This window comes from Podarcis muralis, chromosome Z (genome assembly GCF_964188315.1).
Source record: "Podarcis muralis chromosome Z, rPodMur119.hap1.1, whole genome shotgun sequence".
Taxonomy (NCBI): domain Eukaryota; kingdom Metazoa; phylum Chordata; class Lepidosauria; order Squamata; family Lacertidae; genus Podarcis; species Podarcis muralis.
Window position 1 is genome coordinate 2,247,886 of NC_135673.1, and position 18,041 is coordinate 2,265,926.

The following is an 18,041-nucleotide window of genomic DNA, read 5'->3' on the forward strand; positions in this document are numbered from 1 at the left end:
GGGAGGGAGGGAGAGAGAGAGAGAAGAGTGCAAAATAAACCTCCATGGAACACTGGCCAGATGACACCTTCCTCCACAGTGATGCTCTTGGGCAGGGGTCCGCAAGGTTTACCTTGCCTGCGCCGGTTCACTCCAGAGGAGATCCCTCCATGGCCCACGATTTCCAGCACCTGTGTCTGCGCAGACGTGATTTTCAGCACCGCGGAAGTGAGTCCCCATGCTGTGCTAGTTTAGTGCACTGCGTGGGGACTCGCCGAGCGGGCAGCTCAGTTCGGGGGTGGCTCGTGAGCTGGTTAAACGACCCCCATGGGCCGCTTGTGGCCAATGGGCCTTAGGTTGCCGACCCCTCCTTTTAGGGATCTCCCATTTGTTGCCAGTGTGGCTTGTTCTGCAGAGCATGAAATCTCCAGATCCCCGCAGTAAACTGGCATGTTGGATCCATTCACAATAGTCCTCTCCCCTCCAGCGGTTTCTGGCAAATGATACTTGGAATGATTGCTGCCTCCGAATGTGCAGAGCAAAGCTATTGTGGCTAGGAGCCATCACTGCCTCCTGTAGGAGCCAATCGGCCCAATGGATTGTGCCCTCCGTGCTAATTAGTGGGAAACCTGGGTGAACTGCTGGAAGCATCAATAGGATAGGGATCCTTCTTGCCAAGATCTCAGGATTCCTGGGATAATTCCCCAGCCCCCTTGTGCAATCATGCTCAAAAGCTCACTTTTGGGGGGGTAAGAGTTTTGTTTGTTTGGTGGTCATAGAGTCTGCCCCCCAATCACCCTAAGTCCCGCTCTCAATCTACTGCTCTTCACTTACTCGTCAGCACCAAACGCATCAAAGTGTCCCGGATGAAGGTGTTGTTGACAATTGTCCAGAACCACTGGAAGTGGGTCAGGATAAAATGATAGAAGGCTGGGCTCGGCTTCAGGGCATCGCGCAACCGCGTCCAGAACTCCGCTGGGAAAGAAAACACAAATATTGTATAATCATAGAGTTAGAAGATGAAGAAGAAGAGGAGGAGGAGGAGGAGGAGGAGTTTGGATTTGAAATCCCACTTTATCACTACCCTAAGGAGTCTCAAAGCGGCTAACCATCTCCTTTGACAACAAACACTCTGTGAGATGAGTGGGGCTGAGAGACTTCAGAGAAGTGTGACTGGCCCAAGGTCACCCAGCAGCTACATGTGGAGGAGCGGGGAAGCAAACCCGGTTCACCAGATTACGAGTCCACCGCTCTTAACCACTACACCACACTGACTCTCTGCTACACCACACTGGAAGGGACCTAAAGAGTCATCCACTCCAATCCTCTGCAATTCAGGAATTACAGCTAAAAAATCCCTGCTCATCCAGAATCCTGCTGTTCCCACAGCCTCCATCCAGATGTGCCCAGAAAGCAGGCAGGCACAGCAGCAAGCAGGCAACCCCCCCCCCCCGTTGCTTAGCCCCAGCACCTGGAATTTGGAGGTAGACTGCCACTAGACTTGGAGGCTTCCTTCTTAGCTATCAGGGGCAAAGTATCTGCTTTTCATGCATGGTTCAGTCCCCAATGACTTCTCCAGGTAGGGCAGGGAATTTCCTCCTATGAAAGCCTGGACAGCCTGTCAGTGTCGACAATGCTAAGCTGGATGGACCGGAGGTCTGACTCAGTATAATGCTGCTCCCTTTATTCCTATCAGAATGTCACCAGAGGAGCCCGGCTGGATAATGCCAAAGCTCAGCCCACCCAGTCCAGCATCTAGTTTTCCATGACAGCCAAACAGATTATCTCTGGGGAGCCCAACAAATGGAGGCACTGAAGCAACGTGCCTCACTGATAACTGGTATTTGCAGGTAGATGCCTCTGAACATGGAGGTTTCCCCCCTTTCTATCCATAATCCCTGGCTTTCTTCTGGCCCACGTAGGACCAGTCTGGATAGCTGGCCTTGGTGAAGATTTGACGTTTTCATCCCCAAAAAGTTGTTGATTTGAGTTTCTACTGAAATGAGGCTGCATTTTAATGTTGTACTTAATCTTGTTTTTAAGTTGTATTTTAATCAGTTGTTTTTATACCTGGTGTTAGCTGCCCTGAGCCTGGTCTTGGCTGGGGAGGGTGGGGTATAAATAAAATTTATTATGATTATGATTAATGACTAATAGCTATCAACAGATAACCATAGCTGTCAAGTGTCCCTTATTTGAAGGGACAGTCCCTTATTCCAGCGCCATGTCCCGCTGCTGTCCCTTATTGATGGATGTCCTTTAAATGTCCCTTAAATGATGTCCCTTAAATTTCAGAGGAAGCCGCTCCTCTCCCTCCCTCCCTGCCGGCCAGGGAGGAGGGAGGCTCCAACTGTGTTGCTTGGCTGTGTTGCTCACCCAATAAGAAGTCTAAGAACGACTGGGAGCTTGCATGCCTTGTGTGTGGCTAGTTAATGCAAGCTGAGGGGTTTTTTGAATGCTGGATGCCATTTTGTTGCACGTGCTGCTGCAAACTTTGCAGTGCAAAGCCAGGCCGGGGAGCCATCTTAATTTGAGGCTGCATAGGCCTTGTGGTGCATGTGATTCAGATCCTAGTCAGTTGAACCTCTGGTTACAAAGTTGGTTGGACAGTGTTCTCGAAGCTGCCAGCCTGAGTTTGACCAGACTGCAGGAGGACAGGAAGACTGGAGTGCCTGAACAGGTGAGGCTGCTGGTCCCTTATTTTCAAGGCTGCTGGTCCCTTATTTTCAAGTCTGTAAGTTGACAGCTATGCAGATAACCACAAAATGGCCTTACTCTACATGTGCCCACTCAACTGCTTCGATCAACATAAGTGGCACTGGCTACAGATAATAGCCAGTGTGTGTGTGTGTGTGTGTGTGTGTGTGAGAGAGAGAGAGAGAGAGAGAGAGAGAGAGCGCTGAACTAAAAAAGAAGACTGGGAGCTGGAGACACAGAGACCTGCTTGCTTTGTGCTGGATCTAAGCAAGATATGCTGGGGTAATGATGCTGTAAGCCCCTCCTTCCTATGCTCAGGCTGTCTATGGGTGTGAATAAATCACAGACCCTGAAGACCCCCCAGTCTCCAGTGACCTTAGTTCCAAGGAAACCAAAGCCTGGGTGAGCACCTGGAACCCCTGGAGACTCTCACCACTCAGAGACTGAGGTGGCGTGTGATGGTAGAACAGCGGCAACAAGAAGGTTCTCCATGATAAGCGGCTTCCCCCACCGTTTCTGGACCCTTCAGCATCTGGAATCTGCTTATTTATCCACCCTTACACCACTGCCCATGTTGCAGAAAGGCCACGGGGATACTCACGCAGAGAGCAGTTTGTGCCAAAGTAGCCGGTCCGGGTGCAATCGCATTCGTAGCCCTCTGTGCCAACCCGGACACAGACGCCCTTGTGCTGGCATGGGAAATAGCAGCATGGATTCACTGTGTGGGGCAGGGAGAGAAAACAAATTATTGTCACTTTTTATTTATTAAAAATGCTCTTCATAAAAAGATCATAACAGCTTGCAAACAACTGCACCCAAAAACCATACAGCAAAAACTGCATAAAACAATCAAAATCAGGAATCAAGGAATCAACTATTGTGGGAAGATGTGTTCTTTGCCAAGCATAGGCTTGGCAAAATTGAAGAGTTTTCAGCAGGCATTTAAATGTTGAAACGAAAGGTGCCTGCCGACTCTCTAGTAGTAGAGTGTTCCATAAGACTTGGCTGGTAAGACTATAGGCCCAGTTGCTTGTTGCTGTCAAATGAGTCTTGTCATCTTTTCCCTGCAGATGATCTGAGTGATCAAGCTGAGATATAAGCAGGACATGTACACTCTGAAAACTTGTACAGTGGTACTTCAGGTTACATATGCTTCAGGTTACGGACTCCGTTAACCCAGAAATATTACCTCGGGTTAAGAACTTTGCTTCAGGATGAGAACAGAAATCGCGTGGCAGCAGCGGGAGGCCCCATTAGCTAAAGTGGTGCTTCAGGATAAGAACAGTTTCAGGTTAAGAACGGACCTCCGGAACGAATTAAGTACTTAACCCGAGGTACCACTGTACACTCTTGTACTATCTGAAGAAGTGTGCATGCACATGAAAGCTCATACAAATAACAAACTTAGCTGGTCTCTAAGGTGCTACGGGAAGGAATTTTTTAATTTTGTTTTGACTCCAAAATCAGTGAATCTAGATGATGCAGCCCTAAAAGGTGTAGCGCTGCACTTAACAGAAAATGTTCTCTGTCAGTATAAGTACCGCTCTAAGGGCACTTTTTTCCAGTTGGAACTGACCAGAACTCAGTTCTGCCACCTCTCAGGTGGGTGGCATTGCCATTATAAGAGAACAAGGGAGGTGTTCATGGTGAGTTCCAGCACCTCTTTTTCTAGAAAAATAGAAGTGGCTGTAATGATAAGTATGGCAGACACATTCTTCTCTCTTCTCATAGTGACAGGTCCAATGTTTGATGTATTAGAGGATTTTAATAATTTTTTTGGGAAGCCGCCTAGAGTGGCTGGGGAAGCCCAGCCAGATAGGCGGGGTACAAATAATAAATTATTATTATTGCTGTTGATTTGATACTCTGCAGTATACAAGCATCTAGCATGCAATATGAAACCTCTGGCATGTAAAATTACCGTATTTTTTGCTCTCTAAGACTCACTTTTTCCCTCCTAGAAAGTAAGGGGAAATGTGTGTGTGTCTTATGGAGCGAATGTAGGCTGCGCAGCTATCCCAGAAGCCAGAACAGCAAGAGGGATCGCTGCTTTCACTACGCAGCGATCCCTCTTGCTGTTCTGGCTTCTGAGATTCAGAATATTTTTTTTAATTGTTTTCCTCCTCCAAAAACTAGGTGCATCTTGTGGTCTGGTGTGTCTTATAGAGCAAAAAATACGGTAGATGGCCAACGGTTTATCACTCCATCTGCTCTGCAGTGACAGGCCAGCCCCACCAGGCCAATGCTCCCTCAGTTGCCATCTGGGGGCAGCTATTCCATCAGACTGCCTGAGTGGGGTGGGGGTGGGGTGGGGAGATGGGAAGCAGGGCAAGCACCTCCTGCCCCTGAATTGTTTCTGCTGGCTATTATAGAAAACTGTTATACTCAGAAGCAAATTCCAATGGGTTCAATAGGCTAACTCCCAATTAAGTGTGTATAGGGATTGTATTCTAAGGCAAGTGATTCCATTCTCAAATGAAAAGAGCAGCAAAGGGGAAATACGATTTATGAACAGAGATCTACATATAACTGTCCAAAACACCACAATTACTCTACATCAGACCTGGCTCTCTATTACTTTAAGTTGCGCCTACCGATCAAGACACTATGAAGAGGCATCAAGCTTCATAAAAAGGGACCAGTGTTTTCAAATGAACTGACCTCTTCTTTAAGCCAGATGTCAATTTACAAAGAAATTCAGGATTCCTTGAGACCACTGGCTTTTTTAGGGATCTCCTGCAATATGTCATTGAAACAATAACCATGGGCTGTCCACCCAACGTTCTGCTTTCTGTGACGATTCCCCAATGCTAAGAACGTAAGAAGAGACTCGAGGCTGGATCAGGCCAGTGGCTCATCTAGTCCAGCACCCTGCTCTCACAGTGGTCAACCAGATTCCCCGATGGGAAGTCTACAAGCAGGACCTGAGCCCAAGGGCCCTCTCTCCTCCTCCTCCTGTGGCTTCCAGCAATCATTCAGAAGCATTATTGCCTCTGACCATAGAGGCAAAGCCCAGCCACCAGGGCTAGTAGTGTTACCAGAAAATAGGGGTGGGGTGCCTTTTGATGGCCTAACTCCCCAAGTTCGTTACTGGTCAGAGATTAATGAGCTGGAGCAGAAATCCAGTGAAAGCAAAGCTGATCTTTTATGATCTGTTGCAATAGAGTCCCCCCCCCCCGCTTTTTTGTCAGGAGGTGAAGGACCCAGAAACAAGAAAAACCACTCTTTTTAAAGGTTTGCCTTTCAGCGTGGAAAAGAACACCCCCTTTTGCAAACAAAATCAGAAATACATCACACCTAACATGGGGTTACAATGGCTCAGGTAGGTCAAGGAGTGGTATTCCTAAAGATTTAGCAAGTTTCATGTGGTTCCAGACACAGTTTTACACAAAGCATTTGCATTTGATGAAGACAATCAGGTTGCTCAGCAGACATTCTCTATGCAGAACATCTGAGCAAACAATGGCAGATTCAGGAACTTCCCCTGATGGTTATCTGCCTACCTTATCTCTGGCTAGGGGAATCATGGGGGATTTTCCACAATGCAAAGAGGCAAGAATACACTGTTCCATGGGGAAACTCAGGTGAAAGTATATGGCATAAATATACACTTATTTTCATGTATATCCTGGGACATTCAGTTTGGGAATCAAAAATGGTTTCAGGTCGGTCTTCCTGTGCTGATCTATGTACGTTCTTGGTTGATACATTTATGAACATTTAATATATACCTAAGACCTTAAAGGGTTAGGGACGCGGGTGGCGCTGTGGGTTAAACCACAGAGCCTAGGACTTGCCGATTAGAAGGTCGGTGGTTCAAATCCCCGTGGGAGGGTGAGCTCCCATTGCTCGGTTCCTGCTCCTGCCAACCTAGCCGTTCGAAAGCACGTCAAAGTGCAAGTAGATAAATAGGTACTGCTCCGGCGGGAAGGTAAACGGCATTTCCGTGCGCTGCTCTGGTTCGCCAGAAGTGGCTTAGTCATGCTGGCCACATGACCCGGAAGCTGTACGCCAGCTCCCTCGGCCAATAAAGCGAGGTCACGACTGGACCTAATGCTCAGGGGTCCCTTTACCTTTACCTTTAAGACCTTAAAATTCTTATCACAGTGGCACACAACAGAATGGGGTGGGATATGCAATGGGCATTTTTCTGGTAACAGAAGCCATTGTTAGCCTTCTGCTTCTCCATGAATTTGTTCAATCCTCTTTTAAGGTATGGGGCCATCACTGTCCCCTGTGGAAGCAAGTGCCATAGTTTTAACTTCCTTTTATTTAACAGGACTTCCTTTTATTCCTCCTGAATCTTCCTGGTGTTTGTCTACAACTGTGAAGCTCAGAGGGTGTGGAGGTTTGTCCAGAGTTCTCTGGCCAGCTTGGGAAAAGATATGTGCTGGATTTTAGTTGAGCTCAGGGTCATATCTGATGTCACCCAGCTTCTGCTGTTTGGCCAAGTGAGACATGGTTGTCCTTGGCTGGACTGGGCTTGAAGAAGGTTGCCTTGCCTTGTAGCAAAGTTAGGCAACTGAAGAAGCAAGGGGTTTCCCATCACAAATCAACCCTGCTGGCAAGGGATCCAGGCCCCATGCTTTTTTTATAGCCCCATTAAACAGAATGCTGAGATAAGGAAGCAATCTGAGCTAAACAAACAAAGGGGTAGACGTGGCCCAGAGCACAGGAGCAGAAAGCGTGGATGATGAAACAGTACCTTCCAGGCAGACTCCACCCCACCGCTGGAGCCAAACTCCTGCTCCGCATCCTCTGGAAATGGATCAGAGGCTAGCAGCATACACTGGGAGGAACCAGCAGCTCCCCCAAGCCTCTGGGTTATCCCAGAACCTATGCATCTAGAAGTTTGAAGGGGAGCAGCTTTCAGTGTGGCCAGGCTCCTTGCTCTTCTTGCCTCCGTTACTGCCTCTACTGCCATGGTAATCTCCTTAGGGCAGGAACCTGCCTTTTCCACTGACCTTGCTGCTAACATAAGAACATTAAAAGGGCCTGCTGGATCAGGCTTATCTAGTCCAGTATCCTAGTATCGCACTGGCTAACCAGGTGCCCCAGTGGAAGACGAGCAAGCAGGAGTCAAGCACAAGAGCGCTCTCCTGCTCACGATTTCCAGCAACTGGGCTTCAGGAGCATTGCTGTCTCAAACTGTGGAGGCAGAGCGTAGCCCTTGTGGCTAGGAGCCATTGATAGCTCTCTTCTCCTCCATGGATTTGTCCAATCCTCTCTTAGAACCATCCAAGATGGTGGCCATCGCTGCCTCCTGGGGGAAGGAAGGAGTTCCCTAGTTTTTAACTCTGTGCTGCGTGAGGAAGGACTTTTAAAAACCCATCCTGAATCTTCCTACAGTAAGCTTCATTGGACGCTCGTGAGTTCCAAGTATTATGCGAGAGGGAGAAAAAGGTTTCTCTGTCCACTCTCCATGCCATGCATAATTTTATGAACTATCATGCCACCTCTTACAACTACAGTGGTACCTTGGGTTAAGAACTTAATTCGTTCTGGAGGTCTGTTCTTAATCTGAAACTGTTCTTAACCTGAAGCACCACTTTAGCTAATGGGGCCTCCCGCTGCTGCTGCTGCACGATTTCTGTTCTCATCCTGAAGCAAAGTTCTTAACCCGATGTACTATTTCTGGGTTAGCAGAATCTGTAACCTGAAGCGTATGTAACCCGAGGTACCACTGTAATCCAGAATGCGGCAGCTAGACTGGTGACTGGGGGTGGCCGCTGAGACCACATAACACCAGTCTTGAAAGACCTACATTGGCTCCCAGTACGTTTCCAAGCACAATTCAAAGTGTTGGTGCTGACCTTTAAAGCCCTAAACAGCCTCAGCCCAGTATACCTGAAGGAGCGTCTCCACCCCCATCCTTCTGCCCGTACGCTGAGGTCCAGCGCCGAGGGCCTTCTGGCAGTTCCCTCATTGCGAGAAGCCAAGTTACAGGGAACCAGGCAGAGAGCCTTCTCGGTAGTGGCAACCGCCCTGTGGAACTCCCTCCCACCAGATGTCAAAGAGAAAAACAATTACCTGACATTTAGAAGACATCTTAAGGCAGCCCTGTTTAGGGAAGTTTGTAATGTGTGACATTTCAATGCATTTTTAATCTTTGTTGGAAGCCGCCCCGAGTGGCTGGGGAAACCCAGCAAGATGGGCAGGGTACAAATGATTTGTTGTTGTTGTTGTTGTTGTTGTTGTTGTTGTTGTTGTTGTTGTTGTTGTTGTTACACGCCTTTTCTCTAAACCCAAATGTCCCAAACTCTGCAACCTTTCTTCATAGGGAAATTGCTGCCCATGGAAGTGTGGGTTGGGAAAGCTGAGGCTGATGGGAATTGTAGCTGCAAGGCACCAGGTTTGGCATGGGGTAAAGGTAAAGGACCCCTGACCATTAGGTCCAGTCACGAACGACTCTGGGGTTGCGGCGCTCATCTCGCCTTACCGGCCAAGGGAGCTGGCGTACGGCTTCCGGGTCATGTGGCCAGCAGGACTAAGCCGCTTCTGGCGAACCAGAGCAGCGCACGGAAACGCCGTTTACCTTCCCGCCAGAGCGGTACCTATTTATCTACTTGCACTTGACGTGCTTTCGAACTGCTAGGTCAGCAGGAGCAGGGACCGAGCAACGGGAGCTCACCCCGTCGCGGGGATTCGAACCGCCGACCTTCTGATTGGCAAGTCCTAGGCTCTGTGGTTTAACCCACAGCGCCACCCGCTTTCTTTGGCATGGGGTAAGATGAATCAAATAATTAACCCACTCCCCCACACACCACAACATAATAGAAAACTCTCCCTGCTGCTTCTCTGCCTCAGCAGCTGCTCCAAGCCCACCTCCTTAACTCTGCCACTAGACCACTCCAATGTGTGACAGAACAATTGAATAATTCCCCTTGGAGAGACGCTGGAAAACTACCTGCTCCTGGGAAGAGGCTGCTTACTGTGTCTCTGAGCAAGTTGCTGCGCTGGGCTGGTGCCGGCCCCCAATCTGCAACTCATGCATAGGTACAGATGAGTAAAGCTATTGCAGTCATCAGAGATTAGGGGAATTTGGGGATCCGATGATAGCAGATTTCCACACCTTCGGAGGCTTTAAGCAAATGAGGCCGCCACTAGCACAATGTAGGGCTTGTCCTTCTCCGGGCCACCTAACCATGCAAAGGAAATTTAGAAGCACATGGGATCTCTTTACAAAAGAAAGGGGCCTGGTGTTGGATTTTCATTGCAAATTGCCCATTGCAAGAGGGTGTGGCAGGAGGGGGGGGGGAGAGAAAACGAGGCAATTGATGAAGGAACCATTTCTACACAGACCCTTTGCCTTTTTTTTCTTTCAAGTGCTCAGGATAATTTTAAAAGCATGCAGTCAAGTTGAGCCAAGAAGCCCAAATTATCTGCATTAGAAGATTAGGATAGATGACCCTGACAGCTAGCTGATAACCTCTCAGTTACAGCCAAGAATCTCTGACTGTTTTCAATCTGGTCAGAGAACTAGATACAAACTAGGGCAGGTATCTTCAGTCACTTCAGACCCGGGACCCAAACATGCAGAAGTCCTGGGTCCAATTCCTGGCATCTAGAGGTAGGGTTGAGAGAGGCTTCCTGCCTAAAATCCTTGAGAGTGTGGACCTTTAAAGCCCTTTGTCGCTTAGGGCCCTCGTACTTGCGGGACTGCCTCTCCTGGTCTGCCCCGCAGAGGACCTTAAGGTCCATGAATAACCATAGTTTAGAGGTCCCAGGCCCTAAGGAAGTCAGACTATCCTCCACCAGGGCCAGGGCCTTCTCAGTGATGGCTCAAACCTGGTGGAATGCTCTGTCCCAGGAGACCAGGGCCCTGCAGGATTTAACCTCCTTCCGCAGGCTTGTAAGGCAGAACTATTCCGCCTGGCTTTCAATTTGAACCTGGCCTGATCTTTTGTTCCCCTTACTTCCCTCCCCCTCCCCTTTTTGTGAAGATTGCCCGCTCTGGGATCCCACAGCTGGTTCTCCCCTGGTCTCCTCGCTGGCCCAAGTGGGACTAATTTAGTCAGCTAGCCCTGGTGATCATCTAATGTTTATTGGATGGATTTCCCCCCCTAAACTGATTTTTGATTTTATTGTTATTTATGCTTTATACCGTATTTTATGCTGTTGGTTTTTTTGTAGCATCAATTGTTTTAAATTTGTTGTTAGCTGCCCTGAGCCCGGTTTCCTTTCCCGGGAAGGGCGTGGTATAAATAAAAATTTATTTCTTTGTTTATTTATTTATTTATTTATTTATTTATTTAGATGGCCAATGGCCTGACTTCCTACATTTGGGGACCCATTTCTTAATCTTTTACCACATATTTGCATGGTGGTAGCGCTCCCATTGTGACTTGCCTTGGGTCATCAGACTGCGACCCACTACTGAGTCCTGACCGAATGGTTGAAGACCACTTGTCCCAGAGTGTGCCAGTCAGCAATCACTGTCCGAAGTTAAGAGTTAACACTTTATTAGCAATGCATGATCTTCCCAGACTTGCTGAGTGTCAGGCCTAATGAGCACACCAGCTCATTCCTGGTGGGTCTTCCTCCATGAAATCACAGAGGCTGAAAGTCACCAGCTCTCCACAGCTTCCCACGTCTCCTCCTCTCCAGGGCTTTCCCCCAAGTTGTGTGCAGCCAACCTCTCCTCTGGCCTTTTTATGCATCTTCAGGTTCTGGGAGACAAGGGTGCTTTATCTCACCAGCCTCTGCTTCTAGACTTCAATCTGCCACAGACTCCTCCCGCTCACTAAGCCCTGTTACCTCTTCAGCTTCTGACACCTCCTCCTCCCAGTCTTCTCCCTGTGACCACTCATCACCACCCCACCACCAATCCCCAGGCTCTGAACTTTATTTACTTGGTTCCTCCCACCCCTCCTCTGTGTTGAACCAAACCAGTGAACTAGAAGTTGTCGTCTACTCAAGTTGTAGCCTGCTCAGAACAGACCGTCAATTTCAGTGGGTCTACTCTGAGCAGGACTAACATTGGCTACTGCCCTAGATACTTGGTACAAAAAGGGGCTCCAGGAAGAGTTTTGTGTCATTAAGAAGTGGGCTTCCAGCAGTCTGAATTCACCAGCATGAATCCCATGGGGAGTCTCTGGTAAAAAAACCACCTGCTCCTGGAAGAGCCTGCCTGTTGCATCTCTGAACAAGTTTATGCTCTGAGGCTGAGCCAATGCAGAAGCACATCTCAATACCCCACTGGCATAGTTGACAAAAAAATGCAAATCAACCCACGAGATCAAATGATATAGTCCAGCACCCAGATCCTAAGAGTGGCCAACTGTTATTGTTGTGGTTTAGTCGTGTCAGACTCTTCATGACCCCATAGACCAGAGCACACCAGGCACTCCTGTCTTCTACTGCCTCCCACAGTTTGGTCAAACTCATGTTGTTAGCTTCGAGAACACTGTCCAACCATCCCGTCCTCTGTCGTCCACTTCTCCTTGTGCCGTCCATCTTTCCCAACATCAGGGTCTTTTCCAGGGAGTCTTCTCTTCTCATGAGGTGGCCAAAGTATTGGAGCCTCAGCTTCAGGATCTGTCCTTCCAGTGAGCACTCAGGGCTGATTTCCTTCAGAATGGAGAGGTTTGATCTTCTTGCAGTCTATGGGACTCTCAAGAGTCTCCTCCAGCACCAGAATTCAAAAACATCAATTCTTCGTCGATCAGCCTTCTTGATGGTCCAGCTCTCACTGCCATACATCACTACTGGGAAAACCATAGCTTTAACTATATGGACCTTTGTTGGCAAGGTGATGTCTCTGCTTTTTAAGATGCTGTCTAGGTTTGTCATTCCTTTTCTCCCAAGAAGCAGGCATCTTTTAATTCCGTGACTGCTGTCACCATCTGCAGTGATCATGGAGCCCAAGAAAGTAAAATCTCTCACTGCCTCCATTTCTTCCCCTTCTATTTGCCAGGAGGTGATGGGACCAGTGGCCATGATCTTCGTTTATTTGATGTTGAGCTTCAGACCATATTTTGCGCTCTCCTCTTTCACCCTCATTAAAAGGTTCTTTAATTCCTCCTTGCTTTCTGCATAAAGCCCCCAGGCAGGCCACAAAGGCAACAGCCCCTCTACTACTGTTTGGTATCCCCACTTATACATCCCCTAAACATGGGGTGTTTGGGTTTTTTTAATTACCATGTCCTCGTAACCATAAACTTTGTCTGTCCCTAGTCCTTCTTGGTGTCTCGTCACGGCCCCACCCTGGCCAATCCACATCAAGAGCCAGGACCTCTGAGCCAACGGAATGACATTAGCACCCACAGCTGCACAGCAGCTGTTGTGGCTTGTCTTTTTCTTGACATGCCAAACAGGGATGCAGCTGTAGTTTGTAAGCTTAAATTAATAGGACGCTGGAGAATGCTGTGTTTATACGAGATGGGGAAGAACTAAACAAACCCAGTAAATGGAGCTGGAGAAGATCCTTGCATCTTCAGAGATAATGAGTGGCCAATGTAATAAAACAACAGCTGATACCCCTGAGCTCTTGCTAAGCGCTGAAGTAACCCCCCCCCCCGGGGGGGGCACAGGCCTGGGCCGTGTGTATGGAGGTCCTGGGCTGCCCAGACATCTACAAGACCCCCCTCTGGGCCTTGCTGACATAGTCCAAAGGAAAGCAGAGCAATAGGTTTGGCACCAGATTAGCTGCAAGAGCTGCGGGACAGAGGTGTACCAGGCGCCTGCCAACTATCTCAGGGACTCCACTTTGGATTTGTCTTGGGTTTACTTCTCCTATGAGAGACGTACTCGATCTGTAATTGAATCATAGAATTGTAGAGTTTGAAGGGGCTTGAGGGGCCATCTAGTCCTAACCCCCTCCTCTCTTTGGTCTGTGAGCCCTCCATCATGGGGGATAGTTGGAGCCTTAGCCTTGCCTAAGGCAAGAAGATCCAGCTGCTGTGCTGAGCTGCTGAGCTGCTGTTCATAAATGAAGTTATCAAGGCTCCTGCTGCTTCCTGGACCCAAGGCAAGGTTTCCTCATGCAGTGAGCATTTCCTCTTGGGGCTGATTACGCAGAGGCAAGGGGAAACTGAGGGTAGTCAAACACACACTCTGGACTTTAAGAAAGCTGGTTTCAAAAACTTCTGGGCAAGATCCCATTTTATTAGATCCCATTAGTATTAGAAATGGGAGTCCATGATAGACGGGAGTTTCTTAAAGGTGAGGTGTCTAAGGCACAATCACAACAGTTCCAACAAGAAAGAAAAGTGGGAGGTACCTAAAGAAACTAGTGTGGCTGCGTAAGGATCTTACAGATGAGATCTTTAAAAGCGACATTTATAAAGAGTGGTCCCCCACCCCCACCCCGAGAAAGCAGAAGGGCAAGAGAAAGTGTGGATAAGATCTTAGGTAAGAATAAGCATCTAGGGTGTGAGTCCTGGAAGATCTGTTGCCTGATTGGGAAGGCTGGTGGACTCCCTGACTGACTCCAGCTGCAAAAGCTGAGGCTGCTGAACAGACTCTTGGGCTGCAGTATTGTTTAGGGGGTTTTGTTGGGGGGGGGTATTGATTGTTATTTATATTACTTTTATGCGTCTTTCTTTTACATCTTGTGATTTACCGTATGTGGAAATTGTTCTATTCGGTTGTGTACTTTTTGATGTTTTATTTATTGTTTGACTACTTTTCCTATGTTTGTAATTACATTTTTCCCCATGTTGTGAGCTGCCTGGAGCATGGTTTGGAGTAGGAGTCAGCAACCTTTTTCAGCCGTGGGCCAGTCCACCATCCCTCAGATCATGTTTTGGGCTGGACTATATTGGGGGGGGGGGGGATGAACGAATTCTTATGCCCCACAAATAACCCAAACATGCATTTTAAATAAAAGCACACATTCTACTCATGTAAAAACATGCTGATTCCCAGACCGTCCGCAGGCCGGATTGAGAAGGCGATTGGGCCGCATCCGGCCCCCGGGCCTTAGGTTGCCTACCCCTGGTTTGGACTATGGAAAGGAGACAAGAAAAACAATGATGTATCTATGTATGTATTTATGGTGCTGGAGGAGACTCTTGAGAGTCCCATGGACTGCAAGAAGATCAAACCTCTCCATTCTTAAGGAAATCAGCCCTGAGTGCTCACTGGAAGGACAGATCCTGAAGCTGAGGCTCCAAGACTTTGGCCACCTCATGAGAAGAGAAAACTCCCTGGAAAAGACCCTGATGTTGGGAAAGATGGAGGGCACAAGGAGAAGGGGATGACAGAGGACGAGATGGTTGGACAGTGTTCTCGAAGCTACCAGCATGAGTTTGACCAAACTGCGGGAGGCAGTGGAAGACAGGAGTGCCTGGCATGCTCTAGTCCAGGGGGTCACGAAGAGTCGGACATGAATAAACGACTAAACAACAATGTATGTATTTGGGTTGCCATATTTCAAAAAGTGAAAATCTGGACACAAATGTTGAGGGGTTTTTTGGGGGGGGGCAAAGTTGTTGAGCTTTATTGTTTTGTTGTTGTTGACTGCATCAACAGAAATAGTGTCCAGTTCTGCAGGATATTGACAAACTGCAAGGTGTGTAGAGGAGGACAACCAAGATGGTCAAGGGTCTGGAAACTAAGCTTATGAGGACCAGTTGAAGGAGCAAGGTATGTTTAGCCTTGAAAAGAGGAGACTGAGAAGAGATATGACAGCCATCTTCACATATCTTAAGGGCTGTCCCATGGAAGAGGGAGCAAACTTGTTTTCTTCTGCTCTGGAGGGTAGGACTCAATGGATTCAAGTTATAAGAAAGGAGATTCTGACTAAACATTCAGAATAATTTTCTGATGCTAAGAGCTGTTTGACATCAGACCAGCTTAAAAGGTGCTGGACTCTCCTTCCCTGGAAGTTATGAATCAAAGGCCAGGTGGCCACCTGTCAGGGATTATTTAGCTGTGATTCCAGAATTGCAGGGGTTGAACTAGATGGCCCTCAAGGGAACTTCCAACTCTATAATTCCATGGGTCTTTGAGCACCCATTCCAAATGCATGGGCTACTAAGGGTTGCCAGAAGTGGGCCTGAACCTTCCATAAGCAGACTAAAAACTTGGTAGAAACCTTAAAACCTTTTAAACAGTATGGTGAGCTTAGGAAAAACCCCAGTATTTCAGTGCCATGAGTTTTGGCATCTCAGATTTAACAAAACAGAAGGAATAATAATGTTATACATTATTAAAAGCAGAAAGCTCAGAACTGTGAGTTTGGTGCTTCACATGATACAATGCCTTAGCTACATCCCAGTTAGACTACTGTAGCACACTCTATGTGGGGCTGCCTTTGCAAAGTGTTTGGAAGTTTCAGCTGGTCCAAGATGCTGCTGTCAGACTGCTGACTGAGGCCTGGTTACAGAGAGAATGTTATTCCCCTGTTAAAAAAACAACATCACTGGTGACCAATCCATTTCCGGGCATCCGAGTGCTGGTTATGACCTATTAAGGCCCTACATGGCTTGGTCCCAGGCTACCTGGATAATTGTATCTCTCTCTCTGAACCTGCCCAGGTGCTAAGATCCTCTTGTGAACACCTCTCCACAGCTGGTGGTGACATGAGAGAGGGCCTTTTCTGCGGCTGCCCCCAGATTGTAAGACCCCTCCCAAGAGAGATTAGGATGACTCCCTTCTTCTTATTAACCTTTTGTTGGGTAGGCTAAGACTTTCCTATTCAGGACAGGGCTTTGGAAACGAAGGTGATGGCGGCCATTGGTCTGCTGTCAGGGCAAACTGTACTTTAATGCCGGTTTTAACAGTTGTGCAGAAGAGAGTGTCTTCACCTGCTGAAACCTGCAGTTCTTCTCCACAGCTATTAAACATACAGGAACCCTGGCTCTATCACTGCTGACTGGCCACCCTCAGGACAGATAGGGAGGAATGAGATTCACATGCTGCTTAACAGTTGTTAGTAACAGTCTCAAAAATGCTGCTCTAGACCAACTGGCGGCCAAGGACTCTTCCCGAACATGCACTCCTTGCTCTGTGAGATCCCAAGCCCTTACTGGCTCCTGTCCCAGTTTCCTGACTGGGTGGAGAACAGCCTCTCCTGGAGAGGTCAAGCAGAGAGCATTGCAAAGAAAGGGAGAAAGTATGTACTGTAATTCCGAGGGGTTTTGTATTTTTTTTTTTGGAAGCACACAAATACTTCTTCCTTTTTACAAGCAAATATCTCTTTTCTCAGGGACGCGGGTGGCGCTGTGGGTTAAACCACAGAGCCTAGGACTTGCCGATCAGAAGGTCGGTGGTTCGAATCCCCGCAACGGAGTGAGCTCCCATTGCTCGGTCCCTGCTCCTGCCAACCTAGCAGTTCTAAAGCACATCAAAGTGCAAGTAGATAAATAGGTACCACTCCGGCGGGAAGGTAAACGGCATTTCCGTGTGTTGCTCTGGTTTGCCAGAAGCGGCTTAGTCCTGCTGGCCACATGAGCCAGAAGCTGTACGCCGGCTCCCTCAGCCAATAAAGCGAGATGAGCACCGCAACCCCAGAGTCGGCCACAACTGGACCTAATGGTCAGGGGTCCCTTTACCTATCTCTTTTCTCAGTGAGAAACGTGGGTGTTCTTTTATGGTTTGCATGTCTTCATGGGTACTTGCTAAAAAGCAACTTACATATGTGAAATATAGAAAGATAAAGATGATCATAATTAATAAATGTTCATAATTCTGTTCATAATTCTCCTGAGCTGGAACGGTCCTTCCTACATTCCTCTAACAATCAAGTCTGTTGAGCATTACATAGAATCACAGAATTGCAGAGATGGAAGAAATCTCAAGGGTCATCTAGTCCAACCCCCTGCAATGCAGAAGTCACAGCTAAGGAGTCTGTGACTGGCGGCCAATCCAACCTCTGCTTTGAGACCTACAATGAAAAAGGGTCCATCAGCTTACGAGGGAGTCCATTCCCCTGCAGACAGCTCTTACCATTGGAAAATGCTTCTGAATCTACTACGGTCAGAATCTCCTTTGAATCCATTGGTTTGGATCCTACCCTCTGGAGCAGCAGAAAAGAAGCTAGTTCCATCTTCCATGTGGCAGCCCTTCAGATATATATGAAGATGGCTGTCCTGTCACCTCTCAGTCTCCTCTTCTCCAGGCTAAACATCCCCAACTCCCTTCACTGTTCCTCATAAGGCTTGCTTTCCAGATCCATTATCATATTGGTTGCCCTCCAGAAGGACTTTTGCTGGGATCCTTTCCCGCAAAGCTTTGTGAATGCACACACACCCTCCTGGCATCAGTCTCTAAAGGGAATGTCCTCTGGAAGTCCTGGCTTCGTTCAGCTGTGGTGATGAATACACTTGGCAACCCCGGGGAATGTGAGGTGGGGATGGAGGGGCATGAGCATACCTGCCCTTCCCACCTGAGGCTGTGCATGGACAAGCGTCATGGGACAA

General features: G+C 48.0%; 1 protein-coding gene across 1 annotated transcript in view; it reads right to left on the bottom strand.

Moving 5' to 3' along the window:
- PTGS1 (prostaglandin-endoperoxide synthase 1) overlaps positions 1 to 18,041 on the bottom strand; it is a 49,229-nt gene that overhangs the window by 13,860 nt on the left and 17,328 nt on the right. The window contains exons 3-4 of the mRNA XM_028715359.2: positions 3,278 to 3,394; positions 814 to 954 (exon numbers count right to left, since the gene is read on the bottom strand). Coding sequence (XP_028571192.2) covers positions 814 to 954; positions 3,278 to 3,394 — 258 coding nt within the window. The remainder of the gene's footprint in view (positions 1 to 813; positions 955 to 3,277; positions 3,395 to 18,041) is intronic.